Source organism: Photinus pyralis, unplaced genomic scaffold, assembly GCF_008802855.1.
Source record: "Photinus pyralis isolate 1611_PpyrPB1 unplaced genomic scaffold, Ppyr1.3 Ppyr1.4_LG8, whole genome shotgun sequence".
Classification (NCBI taxonomy): domain Eukaryota; kingdom Metazoa; phylum Arthropoda; class Insecta; order Coleoptera; family Lampyridae; genus Photinus; species Photinus pyralis.
In genome coordinates, this window is record NW_022170819.1 from 34,207,876 (window position 1) to 34,220,525 (window position 12,650).

The following is a 12,650-nucleotide window of genomic DNA, read 5'->3' on the forward strand; positions in this document are numbered from 1 at the left end:
TTAAACCACTTTCAAATCGCTTGAACCAGTTTCAACTATGCACCTTCTTGGGCCTTGAATCGTTCCTAAACTAATTGACCTTGAATAGTCAACCATCTGGGATTTTAATCTCAAATCATTCTCAAATCTTTTGAAATCTGTCTGGAACGCTCTCGAATTTGAAAGTATCTCTGATTGATCTACATCATATTCGATATACGGTAAAACCATCTTATAGTTTGAATTTTCTTGATTCTCAAATCGTTACTGATTTTAAACGATTTTGGGTTTTGATCAATTCACAAACCCCTCGCTTGAAGTACGAGGCATGTTTAATTTTGTACTATCTAAACACTGAATCTTTAATTTTGAACTCACTTGAATCTGACGTTAACTTAAGTAAGTCATTTGACTTGAAGTCTCTTACAAATGGAGTCATTTGGAATCTTGAATTTAGTCTTGAACCATTTCGGACTTTGAAGCATTTGAAACTTAAATAATTTTGATATGGGGGGTTTAAGGAAAGTGGAGGCGGTTTGCGAGAATGTTTGCGTGGGAGATCTTCTTTGGTGTTTTACCGGTTTAGTCTTGCAGGATGCAACAAACTGATCCCTGACCTGTACTATGACTAATAGGAGTGCGATGTAAAAGAAAATACAGTCTGTAATTCGCTAATTACATGAATAATAATTTCTTGTTTATTGTTTAGATAAATACAATTCGTTTAAGGTTACATCGATCAGGCAAACTTTAAAGAAGTTATTAACGAACAAGTAAATCGCTAATGAAGGAACTTTTACAAGCCGCCATTCCTTAGCCGAGGTCTGAAACACTTCCAAAGGCAATAGCGTACCTCCCAATCCACAAAGAACATCTCCGGTTTATTCCACAGAACGTGGTCCTGGGCGTATGGGTAGCTGGTACGCAGGGGAGGGTTTAAGTGGGGCGCGTTCTTCGCCCTTATCGTCATGATTGCTATCACGTAGTCGTAAAATATCTAAACAATTCGTGACTAGAGAGCTACGTTAAGCGTGATAGATTCGTACATGCGCGTCGTGCACCCAACACACAAGCGAGATTAGTGCGATTACAGTGGCGTGCATGTGGTGAGAGACTGCCAATCCGATATCAGTCGTCGTAATTGCAGTTTCTTGTATGCCCATCGTCAAGCACACTATTACCGTGGCAATATAGCTGCAAGGCACCTCCACAATCAATATTGCGATGGACGCATAAGTGCACTCTATGTTGATTCTGCGACAGAAGCAGGTGAGTCTGCCCCGAGATTGTGATTTACCTGGACGAGCCATGTAACTTGATCGAGTTTAAAAGTGAGTTATGAATAAGCTGACGGTACAAGCGCACAAACGCCTTGTCCTCCGAATTGTATCGACCAATGGCGATGTCATACGATAGATTTCCGAAAAAAATTCTAAACCATCAAGCGATTAGTAGCTTGCAACTTACCGAGGAGTACTAAAGTGCTGAACATTCCTATGTCTGTCCATTAGATGTTGCAGAACCCTATTTCCCAAAAGCGAGTATAGGCGATTTTTTGAGCCGATCAACTCCAACACCATCATGAACAGTTCGCCTTCAAGAGAATCGCGATACAAATTGATCTTGTGTAACTTTGCAGTGTATTCGATCAAATCTGAGAAATAGAGCAGGGCGTCGTCTGGTATTTCCTGCACGGTAATCCACTTGATCATAATTTTGATCTAACGTAATGTCACTCAGAATAGCATTGGTGGGGGGAAACTCACCACTTTCAGAAGACCATCATTGGGAATGTTCATCAAAACATGCCTCAGCATTACTTCTATGCCCGTCCGCAGTTGGACATAGTCAAATGCACTGTCCGTTGGTACTATACTATGGTGGTACATTGTCAGTAGTCTCCTCATCAAACTGTCATCCATATCGTACCATGGATACCTTTTGAGAACCTGGTAGAGAACCCTGATCACCTGACGAGCGCTCATTACATTTGTGGTCGAAGTCTTTTCGGCAATATCTGCAACTTTCGGTCGAATAACTGTCGAAATGGCGTGGTACATACCAAGAAGAGAGTGAACGGTTACCACCCCCTCTTTGGTGATATACAGAAATCGCTTCAGTAGCTGAGAGCACAGATACTCCGTACTCCACATATTCGACTCCGTGAAAAAGGTTATGATGGCATTTAGCACGATATCGAAGGCGTATGGGAGACAGAACTGTATCACCCTATCGTAAGATCTTATCGACTTTCTCGCCTGATTCCTTTTGACCCACGCCATACAACCGCGGTCGCGGATCCTCAAGCGAATGTAAAAGTGATGGAGGCAACTGATCGAACTCCATACTAACGCAACGATCTGAGTGCGCGACAGATCGGACGAGTCCGATTTGTCTATGATCTCGTTTAAGGTTTGTATTCCTAAAATGGCAACCTTAATGGCATTAACATCCATGTAATCGCACCTTTATGTCGACTGATATGGATCTTGTAGGAGTCATCGATGTGAGAGAGGCAGCATCTGTTAAGCTGCTGAATTTTGTAATGCACTTCCTCCCTTGTCATAGGCCTTTGTCTTCGTTTACAAGTAAATAACGACATCAACTTCCCGTAGCGTTTCTTTTTTGATTTCAAAAGAAGTCGAACTGAAACCAAGACGAGTTGGTGGGTGCAACGGTGAGACCTGTTTTACATTCTTCCTCGAGTACGTTAACGTAAACCTTCGGCTTTAAAGGACGTGGGCGTCTTTGGTCGCTTAATCGGCGAAGCTCCTGTAATTGTGTAAGTTTCGGCTGCATGGTCCGTTGAGTGTTGTCACTTTTGACGTGCGAAACTGGTTTATTACTTGTTTATCCAACACGTGCAGTTAAGCCCACGTTGCTATGCAACTGCGTAAATAAATAATCTATAACGTGTTAGTTATAAACTAGTAAAGTGCTTTAAAGACCAATTATACACGCGTTTCTTATAGTATTTTTTATTATACCTGCAATATAATTTAAAAATAAGGGAAATACAATGAAATCATATTGACATTATACTCGAATACATTTCTAATAAGTGGGCTGGCTATTTGTCATTCCATGATTGCCATGGAAATGTCACTTGACGTTCGCCTATAACCCATAATAAAAATCACCGTCTTTCCACAGCCATAGCCGTCTATAATTACAAGCCGTGCTGAGAATTATGGCAACACTGCATGGTAGGCCGATTTCCTAATTCAACTTGACAGATGTTGGGTGTATTTTATATGTGTTTTGGGTGTAATATTCCAATTTACTTGTTTTAACAGAGCGAGATTGCGACAATTTGTGTTACTCCCTACGGAACAAACAGAAATTATTGTTCAGGTTGCTAAACGAAATATATCGATTTGTTGTCATAACCTCTAAAGCAGGCTACTCCTTACTGGGCCCTTTACAGGCACTTGTATTGGTTCAAAGTACCTGTACAAGCTCAAATATGACCTACACACTACGTGGTACGTAAGTACGGTAAGTGTTTATCGTGAAAAAATACAATTAGTTTGTATTTCAGGTATTCTAGCACGGACATGTAAAATCGATTTTCTGAAGGAACCTTTCAACTTATTCCCAGGAGTTCACGGTACGGGAATTTGAAGTCTATGGGGCTCCCCTCTTTAAAAGCTGCGTACCTAGACCCACTGGAGTAGGGACTGGCTTAAAGTCTGCCATTCCGAATCACATCTGGTCGTTGATAAAACCTCGCTGATTCACAGCGATTTACTGTCCTTTTGCCGAAATTAAGTGCTCAAGCGTGTGCTTCACTTTGACATCTTTCGACAGAAGTTCACCAATTTCGGAGATCTCAATGGAAAACACATTATGATGCAGTTACCAATTTACAGCGTTCCGAATTTTAAAGTCAAATAAAAATGTTATTATCCATTTTTGTAAATAAATAATATATATGCACAATTTTAAGCTGCCTAAGTATCTTTCTTCTATATTAAAACCGCCAAGGCGAAACACAGGAGAGGAAAATGCCATTTTTCAGGAGCAACAAGACGCCATTAAAACTTAAATCGGCCCACCGATTGACTTTCGAACAACGTTGCCAAACTTCTCAGCATGGCTTGTAATTATAGACAGGAATTTTTTTTGGGCGATGTTCAGAAATTTCGGTTGAACCGGCGAAATTTCGACCGGCGGAAATCCACTGGTCGAGTCGCTTCAACCGACGGTTGACGGCCCAGTCGATCCGTTCGCAAGAACAAAAATAACTTGACAACCATTCTTTCTGCTCATATTTGCGCTTTTGTTGGTTCTTGTGATGTGGTCTCAACGGTGCTTGTGATTTTCCATCATCGTTTTGCTCAGCATAAACACTACATATACGGGAATTGTGTAAAAGTGAGGTTGGTACATACAAATTAATACAAACGTCAAATATATATCGCTCATTTCTTGTGCGTTCAGTGCAAAGCGCTGTTCAGAATGGCTAGAATTGAAGATGGAAAAGCTAGATTTTTGTGGACAGAAAGTGATTCCGAGGAAGAAGACAGAGGACGGAGAGGCAGATTCCTGTGGGCAAAAAACCCTTCATCCGAGTATGAAGAGCATGTGAGGGCAGCCCCAGCACCTAGAAATTTTCGAAAGAGAGTACCTATATCAAATACTATACTATCAAAGATGGTACTATGAAGAATTCTGGCAGAGATTTCGTTTAAGATAAGATACCGTGAGATCTTTAGAAAACCAAAATGCGTAGCTAATTCAGCGGAGTTGAGAACATTATAAGTTATTTGTAGGATTAAGGTTTTCTTCTTAATTTTTTTTTCAATTTGGATACCATCAGAAACCAAAACCTCTGTAACCCACAATCCAAAGAATTAAAGGTATCGCAGTAATTTGTTACAATATAACACCCAATCTTGAATGCAAGCTATCATATTTATTGGAGGGGGGAGGATAAGAAGTTGTCCCTTTCAATTTAGAGACTACATGAAAGATGACAACGTTTATTAGTTTTACGCCTTGTCAAATACCCCTGAAGGTCTTATTCTGTGAATACCCCATTACGCATTTGTCATGCGCACACTACAAACACGGCTGCCGCGCTTTCCGTATACTAAAAGCGGATTGGCTAGTACCGAATCGTCAGTGTAGTCAACCGTAGAAATCTAAAACCAACCGTTGGTTCCTCAACCGACAGAGATATAGCGTTTATGCAACCCGTTTCATTCCAACCGACGGTTGACCCCAAACCGGAGTTTCACTAACCAGCGGTTCAACCGTACTTTTATGCAACCGGGTAATAGGAAGCATCTTTCAAACAAGGGCCCGTATGAATAAAAGTAAGCAAATGCTTATACTTGCAAAATTCAAAGTAAATACTCGTAACTGCCCCTTCATACTGGTCTGTTTAGCATGGTTTAGCAGCGCTGCACTGCGTCCTGTCCTTCTGCTTAGAAGCGCTGCTAAGTCGCCCAGTGCGAAGGAGCACTGATGAGTATTTACTTCGAATTTTGCAAGTATAAGCATTTGCTTACTTTTATTCATACGGGCCAAGGTCTCAAGGTTTCAAACAAATGCATCGTTCATGCTGCCATATTTGAAGGAAATGTCAAAGGTAGGTATTTAAATCTTCTACCCTTCGGTGCATTCATTCAAAACTTCAATCAATATGGCGATTACAAAGTGGAACCTTAGTGGAACAGATATGTCAGCTCTCTACTCTACTCTAAACCACGGGAGTTTGTGAAAGCTTCCCACAAAGGATACGAGCCAAAGACAACTTTTTCATTTGTAGAAAGCCGCGATCCAAGAGGATATCTTATTTCAATCCCAAATTACAAACATAGTTTCATATGTCATATTTTTTATTTTATTTTTTATTATATTATATTATCTCATATTTGAAGTAACGATACTTAGCAACCTTTAAAGCTCGACTTGTTATAATCGCCTTTTTACGCATGCTCAGTGGTGTTTTAAACAGCGATTCTGATGCAGGTATAATAAAAACAATAGTTATTTATATAAAAGTCAGGAAAATGATACATTACTGGCGAGGAAATATCGAAGTGCGAGGCCCCTTTGGGGCCGAGTACTTTAATTTCCGAGTCAGATCATGTCATTTTACTGACGTGTTTTGTATTAAATTTTAGCCGCGGGAAAAGTGGAGCAGATACAAACACCAATTGAAGAAAGAAAGCAGACGAGTACTGGAGGTGGAGGAAGAATCAGATATATGCACAAGCAGCCCAGAGGAGGAGGAGACAGAAAAAGAGGCAGAGAGAGGACAACAAATAAGAAAGGGAGAAATAAGAAGGAAGGAAATGAGACAAAAGGATGGAGGCAGCGGAAACTAGTAGAACGCCTGGGGACGAGGCCATCACTAGGAAGCAGCGTTCCTTCTAATGCAGATATCCCAGTGGCGAAGCTGCGGCCGTACCCTTTCGGGTCGGATATCACCCAGTTAGCCGCACCCCACAACCTTCCCAATCCACAAAATCTATCACATTGTTTGGCATATGTCGCGGCTCAGCGCAATGGCAACAAAGTGGTGGAGATGCACCCCTATCAGTACCAATCAGGGACACATCCCCGCGACAGTTGACTAAATTCTGTGAGAGGCGGCTACGACAGGCATATGCCAAAGTATCAAGTATCAAATCGTATTTTATGTATACGACTGCTTGATAATGCGGTGATTACAGTGGCAATTAGTGGCCATAATTTGCAATATTATGGCCTAGTCCATAATGATAAAGTGAAACGGCCGCCTGTCAATGTGACAACTGACAGTCGTACTTAGGTGTCAATCCAAGGTAAATTCAAGTATTTCAGAAATACTTGACAAATGCTTGACATCTGTTGTCAATGGTATATACATTTTATCGTTTATTGAATTCCATGAAATTTTCATTTTTAAGGGTTGTTGCAGTCGTACATATATATCGCGTCCATAAATAGGCTTTATGGGGACTAGCCTTGTTTATTTGTGCCTCGCTCGCAAGCTCGCTCGGCTAATAAATAACTATTAATATAAAATTTCAATTTTTATATAGAACTTTTGATTAATGTCAATCTGTCAGTGATGACAAGAGTCATTATAGACATTTGTAAATGTCACAAATGCGGCCTGTAAAGTGACGGATGAAGGACATAGAGATCATTTGTCGTTTGCCTCTCGCATTGGGACCACTGTATCCTACCGTGGTAACCGCCATCGAGAAGGCGGACTGCTTCATGAAGAAGTGCAGCGAAAGGAAATAAGAGTCAGAATTGGGCAATGTAAAAGATGGATCGTCTAGATTTTTGTGCAGTAAAAAAAAAATAAAAACCATTAAGGTGCTTTGTATGCGAAAAACAAGGCCACAAGGTTAATGAATGTCCAAAGAAAAGAAAAAGTGAAAATAATGGAAAACAAAAATCTACAGGTCAGCTCGTTTCTTCTGCGGTATAACTACTGAAGTGGTCTCTGCGGATGAACCTAATCGGTTGCCGCGCTGTATCGATTCGGAATGCTCAAACAATCTGGTGAACGATAGAGAAACTGGAACCGCTAGAATCCCTGTGGCAAAAAACGAATGAATGATTTTGGCTAAGCATTTGAGAACTATAAGGGTGTTGGCCCTTGGAGAGGGGTAAATACATTGAATGTTAGGTCAGCAATGTACTTTATGTGCCTGAATTGGTGTGTAACCTCTTCTCGGATGAGGGTCGATCAGCTCGGGATAAAAGTGACGTAGCAAGTATGGATTCATTATGGACTAGCGGTATGGGAAACTATAACGGACGAATTTAGTAAATCTCTTATGTGTTGTGGTCAAATTTAGAAAGACATTATTAGATTTGTTGAATTTGAAATAATGACAAAATCATTTTCTCACAAATTATACCGACGGCTAGCTCAATTTTACGGCCACACACAAAATAGACCTTGCTTTTCCACACATGAAATTGCAAAGATGCCTTAGACCACTTTGAGGGCCAATAGAAATAGAAATCAAAGTATTCAGGTTTATTAAAATTTAAAATTAATCAAAATCGCCCTAAAAAATCATTATTAACTTTATTGAAAAACCCAGTGCCTAAATTGTTCTAAACCATTGAAGTGCCACTTTCAGATTACTAATGTAACAACCCCCCCCCCCCCCCCCAACTTAAGACCTTCTGCAGAGGCACCTCTAAATAGCATTATGCGGGTCACTCTCTAATTGGGCGCATGCCTGTTGAGGGCCCAAAACAAGAGAGGGATAATAATAATAATAATAAACATCCTCTTTTTCCAAAGAAATCACAATCTATCTCAGAACAATCATCTCAGAACATTTTCCTTACTTAGTATTGAATTCTCATGGAACTCTTTTACAGTCAGTGGAAATTTTCCTTTTAAAATTTTCAAACCGATTAAAAATGAACCGATCGAGTATTTAAACCACAAAATGCGGATCCATCAATACCCTTAAAAAATATGTTTGTATTGAATAAATAGAAAAAAAAACTTTTACCCAAAATCGCCCTAAAACCTACTATCCGCATTTGTGACATTGCTAAATGTCTATAATGACTCCTGTCATCACTGACAGATTGACATTAATCAAAAATTGAAATTGTATGTTACAATACGATTTCGGGCAAAATTTAATACAAAACTTGTCAGTAAAATACATTACTTGACTCAGAATTTAAAGCACTCGGCCCCAGAGGGGCCTCGTACTTCAATATTTCCTCGTCAGTAATGTGCCATTTTCCTGACTTTTATGTAAATAACCATACCTTATGTATATGTTACGCACAAACATCGAAAACGCTCAATGAGCGAAAATAAGGCACACAACGCGTTATGGACGAAGAAAAATGACCAAACACCGGAATTAAATATTTTTCCGTGTTATGGTCGTGAATTATTATGCCCATAACGCGTTGTGGTCATTTTAGAAGCAACCGCAATGCGAATTGGATGGTTTCAACCGTATACCGGATTTATTCAGTTTTAACGTGTTTCCTTAATGCGATGTATCGCTGGTAATTCTGTTATTAGTTTGATTTCAAGTTAGTAATGGTATTATCGTAGGTAATTGCACAAGTGCATCAAAATTACCGATAATTTTTTTGAAAGCATGTTGTCTAAAAACTGCATGTTTTAATTCAAAATGACTTGTTTTATTTATTTATCGATATTAAATGCTTGCTGGTAACTTTATTTTCATGTTAAGTAAAGGATTGCTGTGTGCAATGGAATGCGGCCAACTACACCGCCCACGAAACACGTATCAAATAGCGCGAATAAAAATTGCGTAAAGTAAAGTACACGCTTTTCGACCGTCGCGAACCAGTCACGTTTTTTTGGTTGATTCCAGTATCTAACGAAACACCACTTCTACTATTAAAAAAATCTCTTTCTCCAGGACTTTTAAATAAATCCACCCATCACAATTAAAGCCTAAACACAAGAGTCGGTTTTCACCAAGTCGGCCAACGACTCGGCACCCTCCTGATATGACACACACGTTGTTGTCAGTAATAATTAGTATCAAAAATGAATTCATGCGACTCAAAGGAGGAATTAATTTTGTATAATCATTATTTTTCATATACCATAAAACAAACCAGGTCATTCTTGAATTGCATTTATCAAGAATTCAATATCATTTTGCATTAGAGTATAAGCCGCGCGTTGCACTAAAATCGACTCGCCGCATCGGTCGACCGAAGGTACGCGCGGTGTTGAATGCCGGTTTCACGCACAGCGCATAAGTGTGAACAAGTTCATTTGTAAATATACAGGATGCCCCGTCATAATTTTTCATGTTTAGACTAAAACAATGTGTGCATGACATTGTTATTTTCGAAATATATTATATTTTTTAATGTTGTCATTTAATAAATAATTCAATGTATTATGGTCATTCTTCAAACGAACAAAACGCGTTGTGGTCGCTTTTAAGATGACCACAACGCGTGCGTTAACGACCATAACACATAAAAATATTTAATTTCGGTGTTTGGTCATTTAGCTTCGGCCATAACGCGTTGTGTGCGTTATTTTCGCTCATTGAGCGTTTTCGATATTTGTGCGTAACATATACAGCAATTAAAACTACCTACCCTAACTACCCTACCCGATCGCGTATATCCCATTAATTTTGTTTTATCTCCCGACTTCCTGTCCCCACAAAGCTTTCACACGCAAATAAGTCAGGACCGTGTCTAGGAAGCTTTCGCCCAATTTTCTTTTACGACAGGCACTTTCCCTTGTGGTAGGATTATTCTTTTCCGTCCCTACACCTGTATTTATATATACAAGACAACCTATCAATAACGAACATTTAAAAAATCGACCTGAAGAAAGTACTTTCGCGGGCTCCCGTTACAGTGACATCGTCGGTTTGGTCATTTGAGTAGTAGAAACATGGAAAAATTAATTCAGGTGAAAATGGTCGTTGGATTTAAACTCACTATTGGTAATGTGAGCAAGCAAATCGTGTGCGAACCATGCGTGATCGGGAAGAAGACTTAGACACCTTTCATGTTGCGCGATAAAAAACGTTCGTCTCGAGTGCTCTGACGTGAGCGGATCAGTGATTCCCATTGGCCTAGACGGCGTGAGATACTTTGCAACTTTTATTGATGAGCGGAATCAATCTAACATAACGTTTGTAATTGGAACCAGAGGTTTTCACCAGTACTCTGGAAAGACAGTAAACCTGATGTCAGCAAGCTACGGCAAGTCAGCGCAACCCTATAAGATTGAAGTTTGGAGGGAAAAGCTTGTTGGTGGAATAATAAGATTTTGATTCCTATTTTCAGCCATTATGGACCGCAAATAATTTTTTTATATGCCCTTGTCATTTGCCGTCGGATTCCTTAAATTTGGTTACTGTAACTTTAGCTAGTGATATTACTGCCAATCAAAGGAGCCATTCATTATACGAGACAGGGGAACCGGCGAGGGAACCGGTCAACATGCAGTTTCGCAGAATTGGTTTTGCAGATGGAACTACCACGTGGCCACCAGTTAAAGTTGTTGCAGGGCCGTGATTCTTGTGCCAAACTTCGTAAGCGGACACGTACCCTTACGGTTCGGCAGAGGTATTTAGAGAAAGCGGACCCCGTACATGCAATAGGATGCGTATCTCCGAGGCCTTAAATGAATTTAGCGTTTGTTTCGCGGCAACGCAAACGGGGAGGTGTCGGGTGGCGGTCTTCGGCAGTGATATTGCCGCTTTAGAGGGGAGAGGAGCCCCCTCCCTCCAGCGATATAGGTTTCGACCGGGACACCCCTTTGAGGAGCAACTACCTTCAGTTGTCAGGGTTCCACACGCGATAAGAAGACGTGCGTTAATTAAATTTCGCCCGATAAAACTCCTTATCACAAACGTCCAGATGTCCAGATGTTTTACATTAAATACACATATCTAAATACATAATTTACAAACAATTCTAAAAGGAAAAATAGGCACTGAGATAACAAATTCAAATACAATAAACCAACTTTATGCTATTCGTACATAATCCTCTAGATTTACAATGCATAAACTGAAATATTGTCATATACAGGGTGACACGTATTATTTTTGGTGTTTAGTAACGCTTACATGACGTTATTTATACAACAATATGGTGATCTTATCTACATTAATTAACGCTAGTGATATCCCTGGGCCGTCCAAATGGTCGAATGAAGACGGCCAATGCAAGATCCTGGGTCTTGATAGGTAGCAATGAATGAGGGGCGGTGTTGAGTGTACAACAATGGGACTGATCGCCTAAAACCACTGTGTAGCACGCTCACAGGAGGGCCAGGACACGCCATCGCGATATGTTGCCATGGAAAGATATGTGACAACTGTAGCAAACTCTTCCACAAGTTAGTGTTTTTCCGGGAAAGAATAATCCTACCAAAGAGGGCACTGTATGTCATACGTGATAGGAGGAGACTAAAGAACGGCAAGTCGATTCTGACGATTTGAATTTGGCGGTCCTGTGTTTAAATTTGCTTGAGAACGTAAGAAAGGTAAAGTAATGGGAAGCTGGTTTGTTCTGAAGGAACCGTCAGAAAATTCGCGTTGAGTCGCAAGCTCAGTAAGGTCAACCACCTGTAAAATACAGTGGAGTGTATTTTATTTTGTGAAGGGGCTTACTGTCGGAGAAATTTCGTGCGCCTACGGTAGTTGTGGGACAAATTTTCTATTTTCCAAGAAATTTGTCCGATGGGCATACCCGTGCAAATAGGGCGTTGTGCGCGGGTGCACCGTGCTGTTGAAACCAACCGTTTCCAACTTTTGTTTAATTTAGTAGCAATAGTTATTTCTGTAGATACAAAAAATAAACACAAAACCTCTTTTCCCCTAATCGGATCACCATTGTATCGTCTATGGTTTCCGAGATCCCCATAATAGATATCCTTGTCTGGGACACACTGTATATGGCAGTGGCACAAAACGTTAGATTGTCATACCTTTTGGACTGCGAAAAGGTTTAACGAAATGACAATCAACAACGTGACCGTAACGTCTTGGATCAGGATCCACCACACAAAAACACAAAATGCGTCATAATAACAATTAAAAAAAGAAAATTCGAATGTAATTTTTCCCTCTTTTTCAACTTTTCACCTTCTCGGCGCATGCACAATCCGCATGAGAATGCGCGTCGCCGATTCTAAAAGTAGCGTCTTCAAAACACGACGCCTG

General features: G+C 40.2%; 1 protein-coding gene across 3 annotated transcripts; it reads right to left on the reverse strand.

Moving 5' to 3' along the window:
• Positions 1 to 707: 707 nt before the first annotated feature.
• LOC116179280 lies at positions 708 to 2,845 on the reverse strand. 3 transcript variants are annotated; one of them, XM_031499035.1, is made up of 8 exons: positions 2,673 to 2,845; positions 2,446 to 2,625; positions 2,042 to 2,401; positions 1,749 to 1,996; positions 1,447 to 1,700; positions 1,277 to 1,411; positions 1,026 to 1,233; positions 708 to 976 (listed from the first exon to the last, which is right to left on the reverse strand). In XM_031499035.1, the coding sequence occupies exons 1-8, from the start codon at positions 2,776 to 2,778 to the stop codon at positions 776 to 778; spliced, it is 1,692 nt and encodes a 563-aa protein (XP_031354895.1). In that variant the 5' UTR covers positions 2,779 to 2,845; the 3' UTR covers positions 708 to 775. The 3 variants fall into 3 exon arrangements, with proteins under 3 accessions (XP_031354895.1, XP_031354896.1, XP_031354894.1); XM_031499036.1 differs by having other exon boundaries at positions 1,026 to 1,173; positions 1,746 to 1,996; XM_031499034.1 differs by having other exon boundaries at positions 1,746 to 1,996.
• Between the last annotated feature and the right edge of the window lie 9,805 nt (positions 2,846 to 12,650).